Below are 19007 nucleotides of genomic sequence, written 5' to 3'. Positions count from 1 at the left end.
ACTCATCCGACCTTCCCACATAAACCAGGAGCGCAACACCCACCCCCATCCAAAAAAAAAATTCAAAAAAAAATGGCCACCCCCCAAGACCTCGTGCAAGCCTACCGCAAGCTACTGCGCGCCGGCCTCCGGGCGGTGCAGTTCGCGCAGCCGTCGCGGACGACGCTGACGCGGCAGCTGCGGGCGGGCTTCCGGGACCCGCGCGGCACCTTCGACCTCCAGCGCGTCCGCCACACGGTCTGGTTCCTCAACGCGGCGGCCCAGCAGCGCGGGCTCGAGCACCGCATCCTCAAGAACCTGTGCCGCGTCCACTGGGAGCGCGAGAACGAGGCGTCGCGCACGCCGTGGCGGGTGAGGGTGCGGAGGATGGAGATGGAGGAGCAGGGGAAGGGGAGGAAGGGGAAGTGAGTTTTGCTCTTTCCAATTTTCTTTTTTTCTTCTTTTCCCCCCGCCTTTTGGAGGGGTTGGGGGGTGGTTGTTGGAAAGAGTGCTATGCTAATGTGTGATGTGTGGGAAAAGGGATGAGGATGTCATCAAGGGCACGCAGTACGAGCATTATGAACGTACGGTTGCTATGCTCAATGATACCATGGGGTTGTGTCTGCGATGAGAAGCTTCTTTGAGAGCTCGTCGCGGGTACCAAGTCCTGTCTGCCGGACCGGCTGCCGGACCGGCTGCCGGGTGACAGCCTCCGACTCCAATGCCATGCCGTGGCCCCACCGAGAAGATTCCCCTCGCGGGTGTCGTTGCCGAGCTTCAGCACCTTCGGCCGTCCCTGCGGCTGATGCCGGTGGGAGCCGAGCCGTTGCGGTGCACAGCGGCGGGTTTCACAACGGAACTGAAGATGCATTTCGGCTTCCCCAGTGAGGTTCTGATTGGAGTCTGGGTTCACTCCGAGGAAGTGCGACTGGTCAAACAAACTGGCTGCAATTCAGGAATCAAGGGACTCGGACCCCAACTTCGAGGGCCCTCCCACCGATCGCCCCCAGCAGATCTACAAGATATGCGGTTGGCTTCAGAACTAGCGCTAGTGGGACGAAAAGGTCGAGCAGGATGCCGGTTGTCACACATTCCATGTCCCAGTGGGAGGGACCGCAGTGGGCTCACTCTTGGTTGGCATCATGTACTCATCGGCGGATTTGAGAATGGGAAGTATATCGATGGAGACATCTTGTGGGAACAGCATCTGATGCTCACCATCCTTTTCGCCATCAATGATAACGAAATGCAGACCGGAGACAAAATCACAGGCCGCGGCGGGTGGCTCGTTGCTGACTTGTTGTGGTGCTCCGCTCGGCTGCAGACAACCCACCTCAATTCGGCAATCGATGGTGCAGCAATGACGTTACCCCTTGTTCGACTGCTCACCGGGCATGAAGCCATCGTCGCCTGTTCCGCACACCGTCCACCACCCGATAAACGTAACGGCGGCAAACGGTGGTGTGGTGATCTTCCTCATGTTCCCCGCTTCTATATGTAGCCACAAGAGTTACAGCTCTCAGTGCCGCTTGCCTTGCTCGAATCCAGTGAACGGACGTGTGACGGAATTCGCCGAGTTCGGGCCCCGCGCTAAAAAATGCCCCGGAATCGAGCGCTCGCACCTCACTAACCAACCACCCAGTGGCGGAGAGCTGAGCTTTTGGACCTGAACTTGCATGACCACACCACATGGAAGGCAGCTTCTTTGTATCGCAACCCCGCAATTGAAGCTCGGCCAACCATCCTACCCTCCGCCATCTACCCTCATCGAACTGTAATCGCCGTTACACAGCCTAGGAGACTCGAGTTGAAGGCCCCGCCGTCCGCCGATCAGCCAATTGACGCCCGACCCGTTACGGGCAGGGCATCCATATCGACGCCTGCGCAGCTGCCCCTCTCCCTTTGACTCTCGGTTCTTTCGTCCACCTTTGCACCCATTCCTCCTTCATTTCGTAACCCGCCAATGCTGCACCCGAGCACCCATTGACGAAGAGAACGACAAGGGGCATCCCTTCCAGCAACCCGGCGGGGGTTCTTATGGACCCTCACCTGCTGGCTCAGGCCCTTTCGCGACCGTGCTGCTGATGACTCTGGTCTCGGACGCCCCCGAGACCACCGTCTGTTAGCTAACGGCTGCTCCGTGAGAGGTGCCCTGCCGAGACGCGATAGCACGAACGAGAGAAGCGGCGCGAAAGAACAAAACAACGAGAACGATCAACGGGAAGAGCCAGGAAAATAGCATGCCTACTGAGCTTCAGACCGCCCCTCACAACGACCACCACCACGCTCCCCTCCTACAAAATGGTCCAGCCTATGGACACCGCCCTCCATCTCCCACCATGCCTTCTTCGCCCCCTTCGCAGAATCACGACGGCCAGCAGCGACTACAACAACAAACGCAAAAACATGACAGAAACTTGAGCAAAAGGAATGACACCGACGTCGATGAGGATATTTGTCCAGACCCACGGCTGGCAACGGCGGCAGCCGCAGCGGCCGCCCTAAGTCGCAACTCTTCTTCTGCCCCCGGCAGCCCAACATCACCTGGCAACAATGCCGTCTCGAGCTACCAGCGCCTGGTCAAGCGCTACCGCGTCGAGGTGGCGGCGTCGGCCTCCAGCGTGCTCTCCACTCTCACGACATTCCCGCTCGACAGCGTCAAGACGCGCATGCAGACGTACCGGTACGCCGGGTTCGTAGACTGCGTGAAGCATACCTACAACAAGGAGAAGCTCCGGGGTTTCTTCCGTGGCGTCACGGCGCCCATGGCCAGCATCACGCTCGTTCGGACAGTCTCCTTCTCCATTTACCAGCGCTCCAAGTACACCTACTGCGACTGGGTCAAGCGCAAATTTGGCGTGGATGTTATGGCACACGTCAGCTCGTCGGGGAGTTACCCAAACATGTGGACCGTGGCGACATTTGGCGCGGCCGGCGCGACGGCGGGGTCCTGTATTACAGCGATTGCTTGTGAGTTTAGTCCGGAGGGCTCGAGATTGGGTCTCGACGGGAGGTTGTGATACTGACTGTCCTGGTCAGGCCCTTTCGAGTTGACCAAGCTCAGCGCTCAGGTGTCGGTCCTGCTAGCGGACAAGAAGAACTGCCCGAGGCCGGAGAGCCATGCGATTGCCGCGAGTTATCAGAACAAGGGAACCATAAAGACGCTTGGGAATATCATCAAGCACCGGGGCATTGGCGGACTGTACACGGGATTCAGGTTACACCTGAGTAAGCATCGCCTTTTCTATATTGATCATGGTAGCGAGGAAGGCTAACTCCAGTCCGCAGTGCGCGACACGCTCGGCACAGCAACCTACTTTATGACGTACGAGAGCAGCAAACAGCTCCTAACCACCTTCGGAGGCGACGGCACCCATTCGAACCCACTCGCTGTCCTGGTCGCAGGCGGGCTGTGTGGTATTGTCTCATGGGCCTTAATCTGTAAGTCATCCCCCCAGTACCAAATATACTACAAGGCATTAAGCTAATATTTCCTCTATCCAGATCCAGTTGACTCCGCGAAATCAATCTACCAGCGCAATTCCTTGATGTACTCCAAGGGCCAAACGGTCGAACCGGTCAAGATCCGATTCTTCCAGCGCAACATGTACCGCGGTTTGGGCGTGTCCATGGGCCGGTCGTGTGCCGTGAACGCCGTCTTCTTCTCCTCGTTTGAATTCTTGAAAAAGCGCATCAAGGCTTGGGAGGATTAACCACACCCCTCCTGAGCCCCTTTCTCATCCCTGTATGTCAAATGAGCCTGTGTATTCCCACTATCTCTGTCTGTCTATTATTCGGCTCGGACATCGGGTCAGCTTGACTTTTCCGTGGCTTTTTACCCGCCCGCTTGTCTGGCAGGGGCGAAATTGTACAATTCTTTTGGCAGGCGGTTGGCATGGGATTCTTACCTGCCTGGGCGGTGCATATCATGGGCTGCGTATCTTGCATTGGCTGTCTTTTTCGTCGTCACATCATTCTTCCCTTTGGGGCGTGGGCGTCAAAGGGAATGGGCGTTGTTGTCTTTGGGGTGTTTGTCAGATTACTCACTTGTGGAAGGTCGTGGATGGGCGTCAATCATTTTTGGTACCGGAGCGCGAAGAGGAGGGTTTAGCATATGGTTATACAACTTGCGGAAATGGAACAAATTCCATCGTCTTCGAATGACCTAGCCGTGGTGCCTTCAAAAAGCCAACACGACATGACCTTTGCTCTTATCTCTTGAGCTGTGTCCACCGAAAAAAGTATATGGCTGCTGGATGTTGGGAGATCAGTATTTTGTGAAAAAGACCGATTCGATACTCCTCAACCAGTTGCTGGTTATGGAGGGAAGCCTCGCAGACCTCAACGTAGACCACCCCCTCATCTACCCCCCCCGTATCGCCGACGAGGTTCTCCCCCAAATGCTGCCGGCGCTTGCCTACCTGTCCGGCCTGGGGTACGTCCACCGCGACATGAAACCCGAGAACATCTTTTACACCACCACCGCCGCCGCCGCCCCCGCACCCTCGAACACCAAAAACAACCAACCAAACACCAACCAACCCGCCACATCTCCCTCCCCTCCGATATCAAAATCAGCACCACAACCTCTACCACGCACCCCCAAACGTACCACTTCCGCCTCGGCGACTTCGGTCTCTGCGAGCACACCACTCTCATCCCCACCGACGGCTCATTGCACAGAACCTGGTCGTACCTAGCGCCCGAGCTGCTTCCAACCACCACCCCAGCAACCACCCCCTCCAACGACGACCAGCAGCACCACCGCCGTCAGAATCAGCATCAACAACAACAGCAGCAGACGCAGAGATCAGACGTGTGGGCGCGGTGCGTAACGGTGCTGTGGACGCTGGACCCGGACGGGGTGTGGGGCGTTGCTGGATTGGGGGGTTGGGAAGTGTGGGTTGATGGTGGGGGGGAGTGAGGATGGGGTTTTGGGGATGTTATTTGGAGATGTGGAAGCAGGCGGTGTTGACTGTGTTAAGATCTAGACCATCTATTCGTAATGAGTTGTTTCCTATTTAGTTGGGAGGGCGACTTACACACGACGAGGGTTAGGGCTGGGTGATACCGATCTTGCCTTCCAATTCTTTCACTCCTTCCTTTCCTTCTCACACCTCCACTATTTCTTCACTTTTACTCCTCCCCGGGCTCCGTATTATCAGTGCTCTTCAAATACTTCCCCTATGCCTTTCCTCTCTTCGTTTTCCCCCTTCCAAGTTATGTCGGTCGTGTGTCATTCCCCTGGCTTCTGATTGGCTTTCTCACAGTGCGACAAGTACATCATGCCGCTCAAAGGATTATACTGCCCAAGTTTGGCCACGTATTCATTTGGTTGACTTCAGAGGAATGGAGCAAGAATTTATCCCGGAGTAGGTATTAGATATGAATTCGTACTTAAAGTGTCATTGACAAACCAGGTGAGCGCCTCGGGGTAACTTGGAAAATGCATGACGAGAGTATTGTATTGACACAGTGTACGGCAGCGGTACCCTTCGCAACGCTCACAAGTTTTTTTTTGCCATTTCGTGAACTGAGCTCATCCATGATTACACAAGCAGCGCATCTCGGCCACTGCATCACAGGACTGTCAGGTTTGGTCAAGACTGACGACGTAAACGGCTATCTCTGTTTTATTTTGTCGTTTTTTGCCTCTTTTTCTTGTTTTCTTTTAGTCTTTCCCTTATTTATTGATACCAGCAGACCATGTCACGGCGGCAAGGGACCAACATGAGATTGGGGTTAGACCGTGAGGTCTACCAAATAATTCTCAAACTGGAGGAAGAAGGGGGCGAAAGCGGACGGAAACCCCGGCTCGCCGTAGGATCAGTTTACGACAGCATCAAGCGCTCAAACTCAAGCCTCGCCCGCCAAAAGAAGAAGACACTGGAGGAGTCGATCGAGCGCGTGTTGACGGTACGGAAAGACCAATCCAAGGCCGACGAGCAGGAAGACTCGGATGATCTTCTCGAAGCCCAGGAGCAAGAAAGGATAAAGGCGGCAAAAGCCGAGCGCGACCAAAATATCATCAATCGCCAGATCGCCAAGTCTTGGGGTTTTGCCAACAACGAAAAGGGCGCCAGCACAGATTCTACCGTCACACCCGCCGCAACACCAGCTACAACTCCCGGCGTGCCACCACCCGAGGCTACCGTGGGGACGCCCAATATGGATGCCCCCGCCGCCACCGGGGATAGGCAAGCGAATGGGGAACCGAGACCCAAGAAGCGGAAAAGCGGCCCCAAGGAAGTCGACCGGAGCCCTCCTTCAAGCGTGTCCATCCTGGACATTGCTGGCGTGGACGACACGCTCGACAGGCTACTGGATGAGGTGTGGTTTCCGCTCTGCGCCGGCGAGGCCTGCGAGAAGATGGGCTACCGTTACGACAACGGCGTCCTGCTCCACGGCCCGTCGGGCTGCGGAAAGACAACACTCGCCCATGCCGTCGCCGGGAGCGTAGGCGCTGCGTTTATTCCGGTGTCTGCGCCGTCTATCGTCGGAGGCACGTCGGGCGAATCTGAGAAGAACATCCGCGACGTGTTTGACGAGGCCATTCGCCTCGCACCCTGCCTTGTGTTCTTCGACGAAATTGATTCCATCGCGGGGAGACGAGAGAGCGCAAACAAGGGCATGGAGAGCCGTATCGTGGCAGAGATCATGAACGGCATGGACCGGATTAAACAACAAACTCCGTTAGGCAAGAACGTGGTAGTCCTAGCGGCTACCAACCGACCCGACTTTCTAGACCCGGCCATTCGCCGCCGCTTCAGCTCCGAGATCGACATGGGCATGCCGAACGAGACGGCGCGCGAACACATCCTCCGATCACTGACCCGCGATCTCAGCCTCGCAGACGACGTCGACTTCCGGGAGCTAGCCAAGCTGACACCCGGCTACGTCGGCAGCGATCTCCAGTACGTTGTCAAGGCCGCCGTGTCGGGCAGCTGCCGCGGCAAGCTCGAGGACCTCCTCCGCAGAGCCCGCGCCCTGGGCGCCCCCGACTACCTCACCGCGGCCTCGCAGAAGCAGCGCGACTGGGTCCTCCTCGAAGACCACCGCCGCGCGCCCTGGGAAGAGAGCCACATCACCATGTCCCAGTTCAAATCGGCCGTGTCGCGCGTGCAGCCCGCCTCCAAACGCGAGGGCTTCAGCACCATCCCAGACACAACCTGGTCTCACGTGGGCGCGCTCGACGAAGTGCGCAAGAAGCTCGAGATGTCCATCATCGGCCCCATCAAGAACCCGGAGCTCTTCACGCGCGTGGGCATCAAGCCGGCGGCGGGCATCCTGCTGTGGGGGCCGCCCGGGTGCGGCAAGACGCTGGTAGCCAAGGCGGTGGCCAACGAGTCCAAGGCCAACTTCATCTCAATCAAAGGCCCGGAGCTGCTCAACAAGTACGTAGGCGAGTCAGAGCGGGCAGTGCGGCAGCTGTTCGCGCGGGCCAAGTCATCGGCGCCCTGCATCCTCTTCTTCGACGAGATGGACGCGCTAGTACCGCGGCGCGACGACTCGCTCTCGGACGCCAGCGCGCGCGTCGTCAACACGCTACTGACCGAGCTCGACGGCGTGGGCGACCGGTCCGGAATCTACGTCATCGGCGCCACCAACCGGCCGGATATCATCGACGAGGCCATCCGCCGGCCGGGACGCCTCGGCACCAGCATCTACGTCGGCCTGCCCTCGGCCCCGGACCGCGTCGACATCCTGCGCACCCTCTTCCGCAACACCGTCTCCAAGGCCCGCGCCGACCGCCGCCAGCTCGAGGCCGCCGCCGCCGGCACCACAGCAGCCGCCGGCACCGGCACCGGAACCGACGTCGACATGACCGACGCCACCACCCCCTCAAACACCACAAACACCACCACCACCACCACCACCGCAACCACCGCAACAGAAACCCGCGAAGCCGACCTGGAAAAGGTCGCCCTCGACATGCGCTGCACGGGGTTCTCGGGCGCCGATCTGGGCAACCTGATGCAGGCGGCGGCGCAGGCGTGTCTGGAGCGGGCCTACCTGATGCAGAAGCAGGCCGCCAGCGGCGGCGGGCGGGACGGGCCGGCGGCGGATCCGGTGATCACGTCGGCGGACTGGGAGAAGGCGCTGCGGGAGGTTAAGCCGAGCGTCAAGGATGCGGGGCGGTACGCGCTTGAGGGGTAGTTAGGGGTGGATTACATAGGTAGTTTTGTTTGTGTGAATCTATACAGCCACCCCTCAGGGGTTGTTTTTGTTTTTGTCTTGTTTTTCCGCGCAGAAATGTTCTTCTCCGCGGCGGTCTTGAACCGGAGCGGCGAACGAGCTGAATCCATGATGATACCTGCTTATTGCAGGGAACACGTTTCTCCGCCCTGTTCTCCCCTACGTGGTCGCTGCTCCGGAGTCCTGCTGTAAACCAATGGCCCTTCTCGGGATTCGGGATCTCGGCAACCGAACCAATTGGCCTCCCCGGGTAGGTGTTGTTCACTTGTCTGCCGACACGTCACCCAAAGCTCAACCCACAGAAACAGGAACTGTAAAGCGTCATGCAGAGTAGGGAATCGTATTTTCATCAATCGGGCTGCGCCGCCCAAGGACATCTCGTCTAGTAGTAGTGTCGTCGTCGCCCTCTATGTTGTACAAAAAGTAGAAGTAATAAATGGTTGTGAGTGCTGTACAAGAGCCGCCCCGTCTAATGCAAAAAAGGCCATGGCAAAAACGGACCAACTCCCTGTCTCCCTCGCAACGGCAACCGGCAACCCCTAAGTGAGGGTTCGCTCTTTTGTGATGAATTGGTGTGGATAATATTACAACGACGTTGAAACCTCGGTTATTCCGGGATTTATGCCGTGGACTCCTTGAGGTAGCTACGGGGCATGCGTTAGTATTCTGTGGTGAAGTATCTCTGGCATAAGGAAAACATACGTGATCAGGTCGTTCCTGTCCTTGTCCTTCTTGAGGCCACCGAACGCCATCTTGGTGCCGGGGATGTACTTCTTGGGGTTCTCGAGGTAGGCGAACTGGGGGCAGCGTTAGCAAACAGAGAAAACAGGGTCTTGTCTGCGGCCAGGTAGACATACGAGAGTCTCCTCGTTCCAGGTGATGCCCTTCTGCTTGTTGGCGTCGGTGTAGGCGTAGCCGTCGACGGCGCCGGTCTTGCGGCCGAACAGGCCGTGCAGCGCAGGGCCGATCTTGTTGCCGCCGGCCGCCTCAACGGTGTGGCACTGCGCGCAGCGGGTTTTGAAGAGGTTGGCACCCTTCTTGGCGTCACCTGTGGTCAGTCTGGTCAGCTAATTGTCCCTGCCGGATCGACGGAAAAACGGGTTTCTGGTGGTTCTCGAGTGGCTGGTTCCGCTGCGCAGTGTGTTGGCCCTTGTGCCTCGCTCGCCGGCTCGCGATTCGGTTTGCGCCTGAGAAATGACGCAAGGTCGCGGCCGGTGATGAGTGCTGGCTTCTGCGGGCGACAGCGGCGGAACCCCCCCAAGGTTCTCGAGGTACACGACCTAGCCTGACAAAGCAAGCCGTCCTCAGAGCCTCCTAGTCGTGTGTTGGGGTGCCAATGGCTGACGGTAACCATACTATGGCGGCTTTTGCAAGCGGCCATATTCGAGATCGGGGGAGCGGAAGCGAGTAACGGGCGTAAGATACATACCAGGAGCGGAACCCATTTTGACGGTTGGGAATTAAAAGTTAGAAGTGTGTAAAGGTAGGTGTAGCTGAAGAAGAGCAGGTATCGTGAGCTGAGGTTGGAGGTGAGAAAGGTAGAAAAGAGTTCAAGAAAAAATTCAGGGTGAGGTGTTGGTTGGCTGAGCGCTGTGCCATGCCTGGTACCGGATTTTTCCTTTCAATGACCGCTGCCAAGCCCCAGGGCGAGCCACAGCGGGTTGGACAATTCAGCCCACCTTTTACGTGACGCGTGCCAATCAGGTCACGAGAGTTAGTCAGTCTCTCCGGGCAAACTCGGGAGTGACCGGCACCCCATCCGGCATGTCCCTGTTCCCTGCTTTCTGGCAGAACACAGCACCCACGCCTTTGAGCGGCAAGGGTTAGGACTGCGCTAACCAAAATGGGATAGCAAGAGGGACCTTGCAGCAACGACCTCACGCATGCGATTTTTTTGACCACTCGCCGGGTCGCCCGATTGAGCCGCACCACAACGTCCGCTGCTCCGTCAATTTGCTGATTGAACGCCGAGGGTCCGTTCCGGCCGCCAATTGCAGAAGTGCAGCTGTCTATCACCCATCTGGCTCCGTCCATCCCCCGTGCGGACCTCGCTCAAATATCATCCGAACTCGACGGCAACCATGGCATCCGCAACAGCCTCCATCCCCCGCTTCCTCCTCCCACAATCCGGCCTGATCTGGCGGCGGGCAGCCCCGACCCCGACCTCGGCCTCCGCTCCGGGCCGCATCTTCCTCCGGCTCGCCAGCACCAAACCGAATCCTCCCCCCGGCGGGCGAGTGCTCGCCAAGCCCGAGCGCTTCAACCCGCCCTCCCACGGCGCCCGTCTCCCCAAGAACACCCCGCCGCGCCACTACGGCGGCGACCTCAGCTATGAGGAAGTCTCGGCGCAAGCCGTGCGGGACTACCCGGGCATGGCACCGCCAGAACATACGCTCGCCCACAAGTTCCTACACAACCGCTGGATCCACGTCGTCATCACCGTCGTACGTATTCCTCTCCTCACCACCACCCTCACCCTCACCCCAACCCAACCCCCCCCCATCCCCCACCACACCCCCAACTAACATATGCCCCCCCCACCAACCAGGGCACCCTAACAACGCTCGCCATCTTCACCTTCACGCTCTCCTTCAAAGAAACCTCCCCCTTCGCCGACATGCTGCCCTCGACCTCGGACTTCTTACACCAGCCCTTAGCATCAGCGCGCATGGTCGTCGAGGTGGTGCGGCTGCACGAGGCGCACAAGACGGCGCGCATCAACGAGAAGCGGCGGCGCAACGTCGACGACGTGGCCAAGCGCGCCGCCTACCGCAAGGCGCACGGCATGCCGGACGAGGTGGGGCTTTTCAACCAGCCGATGGCGCGCATCCGGCCGGATGCGGACGCGGGTGCGGATGCGGGTGTGGATGATGCGAGCCCCGTGGCGGTGGGGAGGGGTGGGGAGGAGGCGGCGGTGCCGGTGGGGGCTGCTGCTGCTGCTGTTGCTGGGAGTAGCGAGGCTAAGAAAGATGGGGGACACGAAGCGAGGCGGTTGACGGAGGGGGAGAGGCAGGCGGTGGTGGACAAGGCGAAGAAGGGGTGGCTGGGTATCTTTTGATTGGGCTGGATGGCTTGACTATGTAGACATACAAGGGGTGGATTGTACAATAACCGGCGGCGCAGCTGCAAATGGGTGGATGGCTGGATGGACGGACGGACGGGAAGACAAAAAAGAATCATGACAATACCACAACCCCCTTCACACCCTCCCCCCCTTCTCCCTCCCACACCACCCACACACCACAACCCCCCACAAACACACAAAATCACCCCAAATCCACCGCCTCCAACGCATCCAACACCTCATCCACGACCCCACCCCGCTCCAGCACCTTCTGCACCAGCGCCCCGAGCACCCTCCTCTTGGCCCCGCCGCGCGGCGCCTTCCACACCCCCTCGACGGCCTCCGTCTCGGCGGTCTGCGCCTCCAGCATCTTCTGCGTGGCCCCCGTCGCAGCGCCGTTATTCGCGCCGTAGGCCGCGTTCGCCGCGTTGGCGACGCCTGGCGGGGTTAGCCGCGAGGGTGGGTCGATTGTTCGGATGGAGAGGAGGCGTAAGTTGCGGCCGGCTTCTGTGTCTGGTTCTTTTAGGTCTGCGTTGTCGGTGTGGGGTTTTGAGGTGGAGGAGGCGGTGCTCGTGACGGATACGGCGAGGGCGACGTCGGCGACGGTGAGCTCTTCCTTGGAGGGGTCGAAGATGATGTTGTTGCCGACGGCCATCACGAGGAGGGTTATTGGTGGGCGGGTTGCGGCGGTGGTTGTTGTCGGGGAGGTGGAGGAGGTGGTGGTGGGGGTGGTGCGTGGGTAGAGGTAGGGGGCGGCCGCCCAGTCGTCGTCGAAGAAGGGGTCTTCGTCACCTTCGGATTTGAGGCGCGGGAGGCGGGTCGAGAGGAGGGCGAGGTGGGATGTGAGGGAGAGGAGCGGGAGGGGGTAGGAGAGGGGCGGGGAGATGAGGATGATCTAGGGATGATGGTTAGTGTGCGTTAGGGGTTAATTGACCGTGCAAGACGTACATCGAGGTAGAGCTTCCAGTGAAAGCGTCGGTTGATCCACAGGCGCTTCGCAAACTCCCCGTCCGAAAGCAGCGCCTCACTCAGCATGGCCGATAGGAAGGCCGTCCCCGAATCGTCGTCCCTCAACCCGGGGATCTCAACCGTCATCTCCACCCACGCCGCATCCCCCTTCCTCTTATCCACACCCTCTCTCGCCTCCCCATCCCCATCAGCATCATCACCCCCCTCCACACCACCTTCCTCAAGAAAGATAGTATCCTCCCCCGGTCGCTGGGCGGTCCTCTCGACCTCGGCCTTGACGCCGACGATGGCCTCGGTGCCGTCGGCGAAGCATATCCTGGCGCTGCCGTTGGTGCCGGGTAGGATGCCCGTCTCGGCAACTAGCGGGCGGAACTGGGTCGGGGAGCGGCCGTCGGGGCGGATAGGCGGGGTCAGGGAGAGGGAGGCGTGCAGGTAGGCAAGCTCGGCGGGCGAGAGGAGGACGTGTTGGCTGGATGCCATTGTCGCTTGTTTTTCGGGGTTGTTCTATTATAATTTATTTTTACTCCTTTCCCCACGCCATGTGTGTCAAGGTCGAAATTATTGTCCGTCGGTTGGGAAAAGTGGTCGCTTTCCTCCCTCGTTGGTTGGTTTGGGAGCTTTGTTCAGCAGCTTGGCCTGTTTGGGGTTGCGGTGCTGAAATTTTGGAGGTGAGGGGCGCTGTGAGGCTGATGTGGGGTGAGGCTGCATGGAGCTGAGCAGGGGCTTTTCATGGGATTACACTACCTAGTTAATCTGTCGTTAGGTATTCGTACCTCCTTGCTTCGTATGTACAGATTCCATACCTACGATAACTTCCAAGTCGGGATTGATTTAAACACTTATGCGACGACAGTGTTCTCAATGCTTGACCACCAGCGACAACCACCATTAACGAGAGAAAACAAAAAGCAGTGTTTGTCTACGAGTTAACTACGCTGTTGGGTACAGTACCCCCGAACACCCATAATCCGACACATTGCTCGACCAACAGCTTTCCCGGGCAACCCAATCCAGCACGAGAACATCCGTAATATCAAGCAACCGAGACCCGGCAACGTATCGGGTTGTATTCCTCCAGCTCCCGCTCTCCTTAAACATCTTATCCATCCATCTAGCCCACGGCACCTGTCAACAACCGCGTTGCGCATTAGGGAGAATCGGGTTAGGGCTCATCATCCCCATGGTCTGGTTCAGGAGTATTTTGGCGCCATAGGCGAGAGAGAAGTTGAGAATGTGCAATTGCAGCGGCCTTTATCCTCCTCCTCTCCGTCATCGTCAACCGCGTCGGCGTCGGCGGTGCCGGGGATAGCGCGCTTACGAAGGGCGTCGACGACACCATCACCCTCCGAGTCGCCGACAACGACAGTGATGTAAGGCTTCACGCTCTCGGCCCCGGAGGCTGCGTCGGTCGCCTTTTCGTTGATGAACATCCGGCCATGTTGAAGAAGATGAGTGAGGAGACTGGCCTCTGAGTCAATGATCCGGGAGACAATGCTTAGGCCAAAGGCCTCCGTTATCCCGTGATTTCGGCGTGTCCAACGCCAGGTCGTTGTATGTGGCGCGGTACGCACCCACGCGTAAATCCGATTCAGGACCCTGGCGAGCGTGTCTTGTCTGTCCCGGAGGAGCGACAGCCGCAGTCGCTTGTGTGGTGCGTGTGTTGATCTCGGTTGTGTGTCGGTAATGTGCGCGCTTCCTCAGTAAGGTCCTGGGTGAATTCCTTACTATGCGTGATAGTGATCACGCCACCCTCGAAGGTCTTCAGCGCGCCGGACAGGGCACCGAGAGAGCCACGGTTGAGGTGGTTGTGGGGCCCGCCCAGGTAGTTGGTCGGCTCATCGAGGACGATCAGGTGAGGGCCCGGAGCGGCCAGCACGCCGTATAAATGAAGGGGTCCTTGAGTCGGGTTAAAACATCGGGACGCCAATAGTAAAAGTAGGAGACGGAGTGATGATGATCGGGAGAATGGGACTGGTTGTATCGATGAGAGGCGGGATGATTGTACGAATAGGACGAAGGTGTGTGAGAGAAGAGAGGAAATGGTGGTCCAGGAAGAGAATGGAATGATGGTTAAATAAACGAGAGGAGCTGGATCCAGGCCGGCAACAACAGAAGGAGGTAATGCTCAATCCGCGGTATCATATTCTTTCACGGAAAGAACAAGGATGGGGCGGTGGTTGCGATGAACTCCCGTCTGCAACTCGGAAACCTTCCCAAGTTGGAAGTCGAAGGCACACATTGTAGGCACACACCAATACTGCTCCTCCCTGGGCATCTAGGCGGAAAGGGAAACTACCACGTTGAGGAATATCATCGTTGTGGCTAGGGTGAGAACTAAGTGGACGGCGGGAAGGGCCAACATGAAGAACAGGAAAGGTCACGCTTTCATTCCTAAGGAGGTTACGACCCACGCAGTGATGACCCCTTCTCCCTTCCTGACCAGGGCAACCTGAGTGCCTCTCACAGCCCTAACCAGTACGAAACACCGGAATACCAGGAAAACAACCCAAACGGAAAACACACAACCGGTACAAGCTAGGTCGGTACCTAGGGAGGTGATTATTATGACATGGAGGCCACTTTCCAGTCCATATCTTCGGGACCCCAGTATCCGCATAATACATTCCACGTCATCATCATCCCGGCCCCAACAGAACAGAACTACTCAATGAGACAATACCCATCCCATCCCGAGCCAGCCAAACATCCCACCCAGATACCCAGGTAGGTAGGGCAAATCAAACCCCCATAGCCGTAGCCCTCAACCCCTCAGGCACAGCCCAGCCATGGGCATTCGCCGCCCTCACAAACGCATCCACCGCCTCCGCGACCCCATAATCCCCCCCCACAGACACAGACACCTCTTCCCCCGCACGCTTCTTCTCCACCGCCCCCCTCCTCAAAAACCTCGGGTCGAGCCTCGCAGGCCGTGGCTCCAAATTCGCCAGCGCCATGCGCACCTGCAGCAACACACTCTCAAGACTGTTCGCAGGGGACCACCCCGAGGCGGTCAGCAGCTCCATGCACATGGCGCCCCCCGCGGTGACGTGCCCGCCGCCGCCCTCGAGGAAGGGCAGGAAGCGCGGGCGCACGACGCGCACGAAGGGCGGCGAGAAGGGGAACTCGGCGCCGAAGCGCAGCTCGAGCACGACCGAGGTCAGGCCGGCCTGCTTGAGGTCTTGTGCGAGCGGTAGGGTGGGGTCGAAGCTGTGCAGCTGCACGATCCATTGGAACAGGTTGCTGACGCTGTCGAAGTCCATGTACCAGCCGAGCTCGTGGAGCGGGGTGCTGGACTGGGCGGCCTGCATGCGCATCAGCTCGCGGCTGAGGGATTTGGTGCCGGCGTCGGTGGCGAAGGAGGGTGGTTGGAGGCGGGACAGGGTGGAGAGGTCGAGGGCGCCCGGGTCGAAGTCGGTGAGGGTCCGGTCGATGTTGATGCTGGTTGGGGTCGGGGGTCCGTCGCTGCCGCTGTGGGGGTTGGTTAGCGTCTTCCGGGACACAGGGACTGGGGGTTTCACGTACCTGCTGTGAGCGGCTGCGATGTCTATGCTCGAGGCGCGCGATGCCGGCTTTTTACTCGGCGGGCCGCTGGGTTCGTCGAGTTCGTCGTCCGAGCACAGATAGACCAGGTCCTCGACGTCGTCATCATCGCTGTCCTCGAGCAGCTGCACTTCCCGCTTGGGAGTACCAACCTGCGCAACGGCTGATGGGCCAACGGTCCGGAGGGGGATGGCAGTGAGGGGTATCTGTAAAACCCGGTTGTCCTGGCCCCGGACCTCGCGTCCTTCGGCTTGCGGGTAGAACTGTCGGTCATCGTCTGTTTGGTCTACTACTGGTAACGTAGGACCCGTTCCCGCCCCGAATGGCGCTGGCGGCTCGGCCCTCCCGGAAACAGTCCGGACAAACAAATAACGGCACTGGTGCCAGTCCAGTTGAGAAACCACATAATGCGGCGTCTGGGAGACGAATTTCGTCGGCTCATTGATGATCTCGTTCAAACTCAGACAGGTGTTGATATTGAGGTCTGAATTCGGCCATGATTGCCCCCCTCTCGAATAGGACATGCTTGTGTCGAGAGACGGGCTAAAGTAGACACCATTCCCGTAGGCGCGCCCCGAATTGATGTCTTGGAAGTCGAGACCGGTCCGCACGATGCTGTGCCAGTTGGCGAGGTTGCTCCCGTGCCAGGCGAATAGGGTTGGGTTTTGCTTGATGTGTTCGCATTCAGCAACCTCTTGGAGTGCCCTGTTGAACCGTAATTCCTTGTCTGGCGAGCCCTGGGCGAAACGGAACTGGACCCATCCTTTCATCCCCAAGATGCGCTCGTGTTCCCGGTTCCTGCCCCTGCCAGCTGCTCCAGGGTCATCCAGAGGATCCGTGCCTGGGGTTTGAGTGCCCGATACTCCCTGGCGTGGCCGAGCAACAGCCCGGGAGCGGTCGACTTGGAGAATGCAAGATCGGTTCGATGATACGATCCATTGAAGGAGCGATGCGGCGGCCGGGGATATGCGCTCTAGGGACCGGAGGGTACTGTGTGGATGGCTCGCTAGCCACTCCTCAAGGTCGAGGATGGAGGGGAGAGTATCGAGAACGTGGCGCATAGCGCTGACCTTGCTAACGTCCTCTAAGGAGTCAAAGTCGGTGTCGTAGAGGTAAACATCGGCAATGTCAGCTTCCGACTGGGTCGAGGGCGATTGTGGTCGAGCCCAGGAAGCGCCGGTCTGTGTTGGCACTACGCCCCCGCAGGCGAAGGACTCGCCCATTACGTCGACGACGGCTGTTTTGGTGGCGCTATTCACCTCTCGCACGCGTGCGTGCCGGGCAATGCTCTGGCCGGGCTTCCGAAAGGCGAGCCACTCGGTCGGTGCCAGACGACCGCCAAATTCGTTGGCTCCTATGTCCTCAAAGACGAGGTACTCGTTATTTGGCCCCACCTTCGCCTTGAAGGGTATGGCCGTGGCGTTGTCCAGATCCGGGACCCTGAGGCGCAACCCAACCGGGAGAGTGCGGATACTGAGCTTGTTGTTTGGACGCGGGGCGGTTGGTTGAATGGCCGCGTAGCAAAGGCTAACAAGTAGATCGACGACATAAGGCTCTGTAAGAACCTCATGCTCTATAGAAGGACCGAATCCCATGGCCATGTACTGGAACAAGCACAGCGGGTCAGAGCAGACATACGGACGCAGGGCCTCGAAGCCCTTCTCGAGTCGACGGTGACACCGCAGGCAGTACTCGGTGCATTTCACAAAGTACCGCATAGCGAACTGCATTGCTATCAGCGGGAGGCTGCGATTGCCTTCGGGGTTACCCTCTAGAAGATGGTCCGAGCCGAGGACATGGTGGTGGTGTTCGGGGGCTCTAGGTGTGTTGCTGGAGCCGCCCCCAAGAGATGGATCCGGGGCTGGGGGCCGGCACTCATCCGCGACGAGCCCAATCCTCGACAGCAAAAACTCATTCGCACTTTCCCAGTGGACGCCGTGAGCCTGACGAATCTTCAAGAGCGAGACGAAGCGCTCGCCCAAGAACGAGTCCAACGAGTTGGAGACGAGGAGTTTCTCAAATGCGGCGCCATCATCCTCCCGCTCTGTATCGCTCGTATCGAAGTAGTTATCGGTGGCCAGATAACGGTTGGGCTCGGAGAAAGACCGGAGGGCTTGTCGGAGCGACGGCTTGTATGTTTTGCACTTTCCAATGCGGAATGCCACCTGCGTGTGGGCGGCGGCCTGGTCTATGACCTTGTCCAACGGACTGTAAGGGTTTTCAAAGCGCAGGATGAGGACGACGTATTCTGTGGGCTCGACATCCCACGCCTCCAACACTTGGTCGGGCAGGGCCAGCTTGTCGACTCGGATGGAGATGGCGACATGGCCGGTGGCGGAGCCCTTACCGAAGCTATCGAGGAAGCCCACTTTGTAGCCTGCGTTCTTTACCTGTCGGAGGTCCCGCCTGATGCGCTGAAGTAGCAACCTCTGGCCTTCTACCGGTTGTAGGCTCTGCCGAGAGGGTCGCGGATCCAGTGATGGCAAGCCGAATTCGTCTCCGTCGGAGGGGTAGTCTGCGTCAAACTCAGCATCGTAGTCGTCGGCATCACTCTCTTCGTCGGCTTCATTCGCGCTCTCAAGTCCGCCGTCCAGGGCGCGGCAGACCTCCTTGTCGAGTCGACTCCCCAGCTCAGTTACCATCTCGTAGACCGACATGCCGATGAGGTACTCCTGCGTCTCCTGAATAGCGGCGACAACGGGCGGTGGCGGTTCGGGGTCATTGGTCCAGAGCATGAACATATTTCCGTCGGGATATTCGCTGACATCCTGGGCTAGGGCCTGGATGCGTACATCCCCCGCTAGACTTTCGTGGTGGTATATAATGACGATCTCGCCGTCGGAATCGCCGTTTGCCACGGAGAGCACACCGGGGATGGCGCCACTGGCCGCTTTTTGGGCGACCGTGGAGACATGAGTCTTGAATGTCCTGAAGCTCATGGCTGGCAAAAGGGAGGGAATTAAAAGGTGGGAAGAAGGGGCTATTCGCCAGCCTTATTTCGGAGTGAAGCAGCAATCCGTGGAGAAATTGCCTGGTTGGCCAGTCTGTCAGGTCGATCAATAGAATCCGTTGGCGTGAATGAGCGATGTAGAGAAAACCTACAGCATTCGCTCCCTCTGAAGGTCGAAGGAAGGAAAGGCAGGGCGGAGTTAAGCTGACAAAATGACACCTTATATAGGTAGTTACGGGATGGGATGTAATTGAGACCAAGCAGTATGGTGATGGGGGAATTGGCTGTAACCACGATAACGCTTCGTAG

General features: G+C 58.6%; 9 protein-coding genes across 9 annotated transcripts; 5 read left to right on the top strand and 4 right to left on the bottom strand.

The window, feature by feature from the left end:
• Positions 1–72: 72 nt before the first annotated feature.
• B0H64DRAFT_441100 (uncharacterized protein) lies at positions 73–610 on the top strand (the record flags this gene model as incomplete). Its single annotated transcript, XM_062806543.1, has 2 exons — positions 73–404; positions 520–610. The coding sequence occupies 2 exons, from the start codon at positions 73–75 to the stop codon at positions 608–610; spliced, it is 423 nt and encodes a 140-aa protein (XP_062661169.1).
• Positions 611–2318: 1708 nt separating this feature from the next.
• On the top strand, positions 2319–3692 carry B0H64DRAFT_416624 (mitochondrial carrier domain-containing protein; the record flags this gene model as incomplete). The annotated part of the gene is made up of 4 exons (XM_062805179.1): positions 2319–2949; positions 3019–3207; positions 3268–3420; positions 3484–3692. 4 exons carry the CDS (start codon positions 2319–2321, stop codon positions 3690–3692), a joined length of 1182 nt encoding a protein of 393 aa, XP_062661168.1.
• A 606-nt stretch (positions 3693–4298) lies between these two features.
• On the top strand, positions 4299–4903 carry B0H64DRAFT_441098 (uncharacterized protein; the record flags this gene model as incomplete). The annotated part of the gene is made up of 2 exons (XM_062806542.1): positions 4299–4414; positions 4558–4903. 2 exons carry the CDS (start codon positions 4299–4301, stop codon positions 4901–4903), a joined length of 462 nt encoding a protein of 153 aa, XP_062661167.1.
• Positions 4904–5261: 358 nt separating this feature from the next.
• B0H64DRAFT_129156 (P-loop containing nucleoside triphosphate hydrolase protein) lies at positions 5262–8316 on the top strand. Its single transcript, XM_062798089.1, has 2 exons — positions 5262–5399; positions 5466–8316. Exon 2 carries the CDS (start codon positions 5686–5688, stop codon positions 8134–8136), a length of 2451 nt encoding a protein of 816 aa, XP_062661166.1. The 5' UTR covers positions 5262–5399; positions 5466–5685; the 3' UTR covers positions 8137–8316.
• Positions 8317–8494: 178 nt separating this feature from the next.
• On the bottom strand, positions 8495–9768 carry B0H64DRAFT_392704 (cytochrome c-like domain-containing protein). The gene is made up of 4 exons (XM_062803579.1): positions 9605–9768; positions 9033–9223; positions 8878–8972; positions 8495–8819 (listed from the first exon to the last, which is right to left on the bottom strand). Exons 1-4 carry the CDS (start codon positions 9618–9620, stop codon positions 8795–8797), a joined length of 327 nt encoding a protein of 108 aa, XP_062661165.1. The 5' UTR covers positions 9621–9768; the 3' UTR covers positions 8495–8794.
• A 310-nt stretch (positions 9769–10078) lies between these two features.
• B0H64DRAFT_431543 (uncharacterized protein) lies at positions 10079–11233 on the top strand (the record flags this gene model as incomplete). The annotated part of the gene is made up of 2 exons (XM_062805977.1): positions 10079–10619; positions 10724–11233. Exons 1-2 carry the CDS (start codon positions 10257–10259, stop codon positions 11231–11233), a joined length of 873 nt encoding a protein of 290 aa, XP_062661164.1. The 5' UTR covers positions 10079–10256.
• B0H64DRAFT_392700 (ribosomal protein S5 domain 2-type protein) lies at positions 11029–12905 on the bottom strand. The gene is made up of 2 exons (XM_062803578.1): positions 12188–12905; positions 11029–12134 (listed from the first exon to the last, which is right to left on the bottom strand). Exons 1-2 carry the CDS (start codon positions 12686–12688, stop codon positions 11442–11444), a joined length of 1194 nt encoding a protein of 397 aa, XP_062661163.1. The 5' UTR covers positions 12689–12905; the 3' UTR covers positions 11029–11441.
• A 71-nt stretch (positions 12906–12976) lies between these two features.
• B0H64DRAFT_392699 (uncharacterized protein) lies at positions 12977–13844 on the bottom strand. The gene has a single exon (XM_062803577.1). The coding sequence runs from the start codon at positions 13636–13638 to the stop codon at positions 13399–13401; it is 240 nt and encodes a 79-aa protein (XP_062661162.1). The 5' UTR covers positions 13639–13844; the 3' UTR covers positions 12977–13398.
• Positions 13845–14946: 1102 nt separating this feature from the next.
• B0H64DRAFT_321171 (uncharacterized protein) lies at positions 14947–18687 on the bottom strand (the record flags this gene model as incomplete). Its single annotated transcript, XM_062800498.1, has 2 exons — positions 14947–15676; positions 15731–18687. The coding sequence occupies 2 exons, from the start codon at positions 18685–18687 to the stop codon at positions 14947–14949; spliced, it is 3687 nt and encodes a 1228-aa protein (XP_062661161.1).
• Between the last annotated feature and the right edge of the window lie 320 nt (positions 18688–19007).

The sequence above is a fragment of the Chaetomium fimeti genome (assembly GCF_033439085.1).
Source record: "Chaetomium fimeti strain CBS 168.71 chromosome Unknown B0H64scaffold_3, whole genome shotgun sequence".
Classification (NCBI taxonomy): Eukaryota; Fungi; Ascomycota; class Sordariomycetes; order Sordariales; family Chaetomiaceae; genus Chaetomium; species Chaetomium fimeti.
The sequence above is the reverse complement of the archived record's forward strand: the minus strand, read 5'-3'. Positions and strand labels throughout refer to the sequence as shown.

Bases quoted from the DNA above. Each gene is read 5' to 3' on its own strand.
- B0H64DRAFT_129156 (XM_062798089.1), top strand. From the start codon at position 5,686: ATGTCACGGCGGCAAGGGACCAACATGAGATTGGGGTTAGACCGTGAG.
- B0H64DRAFT_392704 (XM_062803579.1), bottom strand. The intron at 8,973-9,032 runs GTATGTCTACCT...CGCTGCCCCCAG, and splicing joins CCTGGAACGAGGAGACTCTC to TTCGCCTACCTCGAGAACCC. The intron at 8,820-8,877 runs GTATGTTTTCCT...CATGCCCCGTAG, and splicing joins GACAGGAACGACCTGATCAC to CTACCTCAAGGAGTCCACGG.
- B0H64DRAFT_392700 (XM_062803578.1), bottom strand. From the start codon at position 12,688: ATGGCATCCAGCCAACACGTCCTCCTCTCGCCCGCCGAGCTTGCCTAC. The intron at 12,135-12,187 runs GTACGTCTTGCA...CATCATCCCTAG, and splicing joins ACTGGAAGCTCTACCTCGAT to ATCATCCTCATCTCCCCGCC.
- B0H64DRAFT_392699 (XM_062803577.1), bottom strand. From the start codon at position 13,638: ATGTTCATCAACGAAAAGGCGACCGACGCAGCCTCCGGGGCCGAGAGC.